Genomic DNA, 7,058 nt, shown 5'->3' on the forward strand with positions numbered 1-7,058 from the left:
GAGCCGAGCCCGGCGGCGGCCCCACTAGATGGCGGTGCCCGCCGGTGCCCGCCCGCCCCCGGCAGCCCCCGGCCGTGGGCGAGGTACCGGGTACCGCGGCACGGCCACGCGGAATCCCAAAAACTTCTCCCTCCAACGGGAAGGCGGCGCGATGTTGCTGCCTTTGAGGAAAACTCCCGGGAAGCAATTAGGGCCTCGCCCCCGCAATTAATTGCGAGCAGGTGGAGCCACGCGTGTCCCTGACAGCGAGGGACGGCAGTCCGGGCCGCGGCTTCGGCACGTCGCGTGGTTCGGGGGTTGTTGGCACAGTCCCGGGGCCCAGGCAGATTTTGGCTTTCAAGGGCAAGTGTGCCGGTGGAGCAAACAAAGAGCGTCAGAGGGAAGCTGGGGGGAAGCGATTCCAGCACATCCTACGATTGCGGGGAATAATCAGAACGGAAAAAGTATTGTTTGGGGGAAAATCTGCAGAGACCAGTGCCAGTTTCATATCAGGGACCAACCTCTGCTCTTCTGACGTGCGGCAGGGCCAGTGCTGGCCATCATGCTCGGCTCTTCTCAGGAAGAGACAAGAAGGCTCCAAGTATGCACAGTTTTCAAGCGTGTCCTATCTGTCCTATCAGCCAACTTCCCCCAGAGCTGTAAAAAGCTTTGCAGCACGTCTGAGTGCTTCATGGCAAACTCTAAAACGCGGCAGCAGACACTGGTGGCACGCTGAGCCCCGTTTGCACAGAAGTGTGGAACTCCCAAGCTCTCACTGGGTCTCCTGTTTTGCACGCCTCCTGCTTTGGGATATTTGTCTCACCAGCAACACGCCGAGCCACACGCAGCCTCGTCGCTGTGATACCCGGCCCTCGCCAGGCTTACACCAGCCTGTGTGTGGAAATGGGTTTTCAACACGTCACCAAGCTGCTGCACCAGCTAGTGCTCTCCCTTGAACCCAAAAATACACGGATCTGACAAGAAGTGCACCTGCCGCAGGCGGTGCGTGTAGGACCAGGCTGTCCCTGCCATGCCCAGGGAGGATCCCCCTTTCCTGAGCCCTCCCACCTGGCTGCGGTCCCATCACCCCAATAACGCACCGGGGCAGAAGGGACACCCCTCCAGCCCCTTCGGGAGTTCCCTGTGCCAAGGCACCGCAGGCAAAGCGCTCCTCTGTGCGGTGTGCCCCAGGCCCGAGGCAATCCGCAGGGGCTCTGCCCACAGCCAGGGACCGGGGTCCCTCCGCCCTGCAAACTGGGACCACACACAGCTCGAGGAGAGTGGGGGCAATAAAGGCTCCTGGCAGGGTCAGGCGGGTGGGTGGGTGGCGTGGAGCAAAGAGGAGGACCGAGAGGGACTGAGAAGGGGAAGAGGAAAGGGAAAGGGAGAAAGGGGGAAAGGGAAAGGGAGAAAGGAAAAGTAGAAAGGAGAAATAGAGGCAAGAGAGGAAGACACACAAAGAGAAAAAGAAAGAAATGAATCAAAATCAAAAAGACGAAAGGAAGGGAAGGACAGGATGAAACAAAGAGAAATAAAGGGTGAATGAAATGCAGGGCAAACCCGAGGACGAACAGACGAAAGGACGGACGGATGCAAGAGAGGCCAAAGGAGAGAAGGAGAGAAAGGAAGGAGAGCAGAGAGGAGACGCGGCGGGGTCTCTCCCTTCCCCGTCCCCGTCCCGACAGCGCCGGCCCCCCCAGCCTGGCCCGGCAAGAGGCACCGCTCCCCTCCCGAAGCGGTACGGTCACCCCGCACCCCTCCCCGGCATCGATTAATGTCCAGGTGCTTTGAAGAAAATAAAGTTATTTATTGTCAAAGCATCCAACATACCCAGATAAACTATAAAGTTTAATAAATCTTTTCGAGAGGGAGGAGGGAACAAAAACAAAACAAAACAAACAAACAAAAAAAAAAAACGGAAAAGGAAAGGTAACACGGAACTATCGAGACTTCATTTCACGGGCACCAAGTGACACTCTGTAGTAAAAGGGACGCGGGCGGCGGGGGCCGGGCGGGCGGGTGCATGCAGGACCCCGGCCCGCCGCCCCCGCCGGCCCCGCCGCGCTCCTCCCCGCCTGTAGCTTTATATCTAAAATAAAAATTTACCCTGACATAGAATTATTATTACATCTAAACCATAAGTGCTTAATAATTTAAGTAGAAACGTATGACAAATGCATCAATATGTTGCAATATACGACATTTTAAAAAATGTATTTTTTAAGTCATTTGTTGATTTTTTTTTCTTCTTTTTTTCCGGTGCTTTTATTCTTTTTTTTTTTTTTTTACCTTTTTTTCTTACTTCTGCTTTTTTCTTCTTCTCCTCTTCTCCCCCGCTGCCCTCCCCGCCCCTCCCTGGAAAGTGAAAACGCGTGCATCGAAAGGAAAGGAAAGAAAGCGGCGGGCGGCCGCTGCCCTCCGCGGGGAGCCGCGCGGGGGTTCCGCGGGATGTGCGCGGTGGGGTGGGGTGGGCACGGGACGGGGTCCCCGCTAGTTGTGCGAGGTCATGTGGCGGGAGAGGTGGTGGCGCTCGCGGAAGGACTCGTTGCAGATGGGGCACTTGAGCTTCTCCTCGCGGCGCCGCTTGACGAGGGGCTCCAGCGCGTACTCCTTCTTGTGGTGGGAGCGCATGTGGTAGACCAGGTCCGAGGTCATGCGGAAGGACGCGTTGCACTTGGCGCACCAGTTCTGGGCCGGCAGGCACAGCGAGGTGAACGACGGCGGCAGCAGCGTCAGCGCCGACGGCAGCTGCAGCTGCAGCGGCCCCGCCGCCGCCGCCGCCACGGCCGCCGCCGCCGAGCTCTTGGGCCAGAAGGCGGTGGCGTAAAGGAAGGGGCTCTGCTTGGGCAGCCCCCCACCGCCGCCGCCGCCGCCACCCCCGCCTCCGCCGCCCGCCGCTTCCCCGCCGCCCGGCAGCTTGACAGCCAGCGCCTCGGCGGCGTAGAGGCGGGCGGGGGCGGCGGCGCCGTCGGGGCAAGGCTCGCCCAGCCCGCCCAGCTTCTGGCCCAGCACCAGCGGCGGGACATGGGGGAAGGAGCGGGCGGGCTGCGAGAAGGCGCTCTTCCGCTCCTCCGCCCCGCCGGGCCCGCCGCCGCCGCCGCCCAGCTGCGGCACGGTGGTGAAGGCGCTGCCCCGCGCCGGGCTGCCCCCCTCCAGGCGGGCGGCCAGCGGGCCCCCCGGGCCGCCGCGGGGGCACAGCCCCGACTCCCCGCCGCCCGTCCCCGGGGCGGCAGGAGAGGCGCGTTCCTGGCCCTCCTCGGGGCCGCCGCCACCGCCGTCGGGCTCGGGACCACGGGCCGCCTTCTTCACCTCCACGAAGGCGCTGCGCTTGGCCTCCCCCGTCTCCGGGCTGGGCGGCGCGAAGAGGCGGCCGCCCTCTTCCAGCCCGCAGTAGGAGCCGGCCGCCCGGTACTGCTGCTGCGGGGCGCACACCGGCTCCTCCTTGGGTGCCGACGGCAGCCCCGGCCGCTCCGCCGGGAAGCGGCCCCGCGCCGCCGCCCCGGGGCCCCGTTCCTCCTCCTCTGGGTACCGCCGCTTGCCTTTCCCGGCCGATGCCTCGGGGCCGGCGTCGGCGGGCGCCGGCCGCCCCGGGGACCCGCCGTGGCCGCCGCGGGAGTTTTCCAGCTCCCGCGCCAGGTTGTGGAAGTCCGTGGAGGGCTTGGTGCTGGCGGCGGCGCCGCCGTCGGCCCCGGCGAAGGGGTGGTGGAGCGGCCCGCCGGGCTTGCAGTACTTGCCGGCATCCTGTTCCTTGCCGGCGCCGTCCTTGCCGCCGGGAGCCTCGGCGGCGGGGCCGGTGTCGGGGCCGTGCAGCCTCTTAGGGCAGCGGAATCGCAGGTGTGCGGCGAAGGGCAGCTCGAACTGGAAGCGCTGGCTGCATTCGGGGCAGGCGAAGGGCGGCGAGCCTGCGGCCGGGCACACGCACACGCGGGACGGGACACAGAGAGACGGGGGCAGCGTCAGCCGGGTCGGACAACGGGGCTTCCCCCGGGGATTAAGGGAAAAGGGGCGGGGGGGGTTCCTGACGCCGGCCGCCTCCCCCCCATGCCCCCGGACGGAGATGCCTGCCCAGCCACCCACCCACCCACCTCCCCCCGCTCACCCGGGGCCGTGGGAAGGGGGCGCGGGGCGGCCGCGCGGGGCACCCACCGTTGCTGCGGGCGGGGGCCCGCGCGGGGCCGAGCAGCAGCAGCTCCGTGAGCTCCTTGCCGTACCACACCAGCAGCTCCTCGTCCTTGGCGATGCGGCGCAGAGAGCGGTAGAAGAGCTGCCCGCTCTTGATGTAGGCCTCCAGGTTCTGCTCCTCCCGCTCCCGCGCCGACTGCACCAGCCGCAGCCACATCAGCCCCTCCGACGAGCCGTTGGCCGCCGACGTGTCCACCTGCAAACCCCGCTTTAATATACGCGCAACGGCGGGCGGACAGACAGACCGACCGACCGACCGAGGGGATGGGGCCGGGCAGCCGGCAGGAGCGGCTCTGCCCTCGCCGGCCGCGGGGCAAAAGCATCCCGGCGGCGGAGGGTCCCGCCCGGCTCGGCGGGGCCGTGGCAAGCAGCGGGCGGCCCGACGGGGCCGCGCTCGGGCACCGGCCGTCGGGGCGAGCGGCTCAGTCCGGCAAATGAGCGGCTCTTACCCGGAATATGTAGGGGACGGTGCGCTTGTCGGTGGATTTGAGGGCGATGAAGGCAATGCTGTCGTACAGCGACGTGTGGCTCAGGACGCAGGGGCCGAAAATGGCATTTTCCGGAATGTCGCAGGTGGTGTAAACGCTGGTGAAAATGTCAGTCAAGCACTGCTGGACCGTCTTGGCGTCCCCATCCCATATTCCCCTCTGGACGCCGGCGTCCTCCATGCCTGCGAGCGAAAAGAGGGGCAGAGCGGAGACGTTACCGCGCTGCGCGAAGGTGCGGCCGCGGCACGCCGGGCAAATCAAAATAAAATAAAATTATAATAAACAAACAAACAAACAAAAAAAAAGAGGCAGGCGAGCACTTTCACCGGTCTCGAAAAAAATAAAATAAAATAAAGGCGGCGAGGAGGCAGGCGAGGTGCAGGAGACTGTCGCGATGATTTATTTATCAGCGAGCCCGGCTGCGAGCGCGACGGGAGCCGAGTCCGGGCAACAATCCGGCAGGCGCGGGGGGAAAAAACCCATCGGCCGTATCCGGTCACGGGCAGGAGCGGGACAAAAAGGGGCCGCCGTCTGCGGGCCTCCGCCCGGGGCGGGCAGCGGAGCTCCCGAACCGCGTCCCCCCCGGCTCCGGGGCCCCTCCAGCGGGCGATCCGGGCCGGTGTCGGGCTGTGACAGAGGAGCAGAGCGAATGGGTTTCAAGTGGCTTGTCATTGTCGCTGATGGCGTGTCAGCTCACCGCCCGCTCCGCTCGACAAGAGGGAACGTATGTCTGCTCATTACCATAATCCAGCACTTTCCCTCCGAGACTTTAATTAAAAGCAGCAAGCAGAGGTAATTATTTTTACCTCGACACGCTTATTTATGGAAGAGGGTGAGCCTCGGCGCCCGCGCTGTGCGAGGGGACGGATGCGGGCGGAGGCGAGGCGGGCAGCGGGCACCGGGACGGCTGCCGGCGGGCTGCCCGCGCCTCCCGCCGCGCTCCGCGATGCCGAGGCCGGGGACGGAGCTGCGCGCAGGGCTGCAGGTGCCCCTGCCCTCTCCGACCCGATTAGTGTGAGGCTGCCTTCCCCCCACCCCATCTGGCATCGAAATAAGTCATTTTGGGTTCGCTCGGGAATAAATCTCTGTTTCTCCCGCTGCTCCTATTTACTCCCGAAGCCGCTGGCACCCGGCACGGCCCCGCCGAGCCGCCTTTCCCCCCCCTGCTTCGGAGAGACAGCCGGGGTCCCGGCGCCCCCAGGAACTTCGCCCCCCGGAGCGGCGGCGTGGGGTCCCGGCCCTCCCCCGGGAACGGGGACCGCGGGCAGGGCGCTTCCGATGCCTCCTCGTCACGGCGCTGCGCGGCGCATCCCTTCCCCGAAGGGATTATTTCGCCAAAACGAAACAAACGGCAGCGATCGGCCCCCGCCAAACTTTCCACCCTCCGTCGCCGGGGCTCGCACGGCTCCCCACGGCCTCGCAGCTCCCCGTCTTCCCCGGGCCCCGCGGCGCTGCCACCCCCGGCCGCCCTTTGTCCGGGCCGAGCGGCACCGGGGCCGCTCCCGGAGCCACCGGGCACCGCATCTCGGGCAGCGCCGCCGCGCCCCGGCCATCTCCCGGCATTGTTCCCTCCTCCGGGGCTACCCCGCCGGCACGGCGCGGCGCGGCGCCCCCCGGCCGGGCGCTGGGGGGATGGCGCGGCCCCTCCGCGGGTACTCACCAAGGAGAGTGGGAATATAATCCTCGCCCCGACAAGTGCCACAAAGCCGGGCTCCTGCCTCCGCTGCCCCCGGCGCTATTGTATCAGCGCCGCTCCATGGCCGGGGAGGCCGGGGGCCGGGGCGTGGGCGGCGGCGGGCGGGCGAAGCGGGGAGGCGAGCGGTGCAGATGGACCCGATGCAGTGAGTGACTGGCACACAGACACACACTTTTTGTTTGCTGCACATAATCTGCCCAATGACGCGTGACAGCCCACGTCCCCTCCCTTTAACCCCTTCGGGGCTGCCCGCGCGCTGCCTGCCCGCTCGCCCGCTGCTCACCTGGCCCCGCCGCCAACCGGGCACCTGCGGTTGGGGGGGAGGCCGGGGCGAGCCCCCCCCACACACACACCCCGACCCTTTCCCGTGGCAGCGTGCGGGTTTGGGGGCCGCCGTTTCGGCCCGGCCTGGCGGGGGGTGCGGGGCGGGGAGCGGCGGGGGGGGCCCGACGGCCGCTCCGCCCGGCGCCGGGATCCCAGCGGCCGCTTTCCCGCTCTGCCCTCTCACCTGCCGGGCAGGGGGGAGCCCTCCGGCCCGCGAATAAAATCCCTCCTCGCCGGGATAAAGACAGGCAGGGATGCCCGCGCGGAGGGGGATTAAACGCCCGCCTCGCTCCGCAGATCCGGCTCTCCTGGGCTGCCGGCGGCCGAGGCCCGACGTGCGGCCGGACCGCGGGAGCAGGCAGCACCGGAGCCGTCCCCGAGCCGGTGTC

General features: G+C 66.5%; 1 protein-coding gene across 1 annotated transcript; it reads right to left on the bottom strand.

Moving 5' to 3' along the window:
- Positions 1-2,469: 2,469 nt before the first annotated feature.
- Positions 2,470-4,829, bottom strand: PRDM8 (PR/SET domain 8). Its single transcript, XM_086612277.1, has 3 exons — positions 4,611-4,829; positions 4,126-4,357; positions 2,470-3,881 (listed from the first exon to the last, which is right to left on the bottom strand). The coding sequence occupies exons 1-3, from the start codon at positions 4,827-4,829 to the stop codon at positions 2,470-2,472; spliced, it is 1,863 nt and encodes a 620-aa protein (XP_086468403.1).
- Between the last annotated feature and the right edge of the window lie 2,229 nt (positions 4,830-7,058).

This window comes from Tauraco erythrolophus, chromosome 5 (genome assembly GCF_009769465.1).
Source record: "Tauraco erythrolophus isolate bTauEry1 chromosome 5, bTauEry1.pri, whole genome shotgun sequence".
In the NCBI taxonomy this organism is placed as follows: Eukaryota; Metazoa; Chordata; class Aves; order Musophagiformes; family Musophagidae; genus Tauraco; species Tauraco erythrolophus.

What these genes read in the sequence shown, in the direction of transcription:
- PRDM8 (XM_086612277.1), bottom strand. Translation starts at nt 4,829, where the DNA reads ATGGAGGACGCCGGCGTCCAGAGGGGAATATGGGATGGGGACGCCAAG. An exon ending in CCGTCCCCTACATATTCCGG is followed by an intron (nt 4,358 to 4,610) that starts GTAAGAGCCGCT and finishes CGGGGTTTGCAG; the next exon opens with GTGGACACGTCGGCGGCCAA. An exon ending in GGCCCCCGCCCGCAGCAACG is followed by an intron (nt 3,882 to 4,125) that starts GTGGGTGCCCCG and finishes GCCCGGCCGCAG; the next exon opens with GCTCGCCGCCCTTCGCCTGC.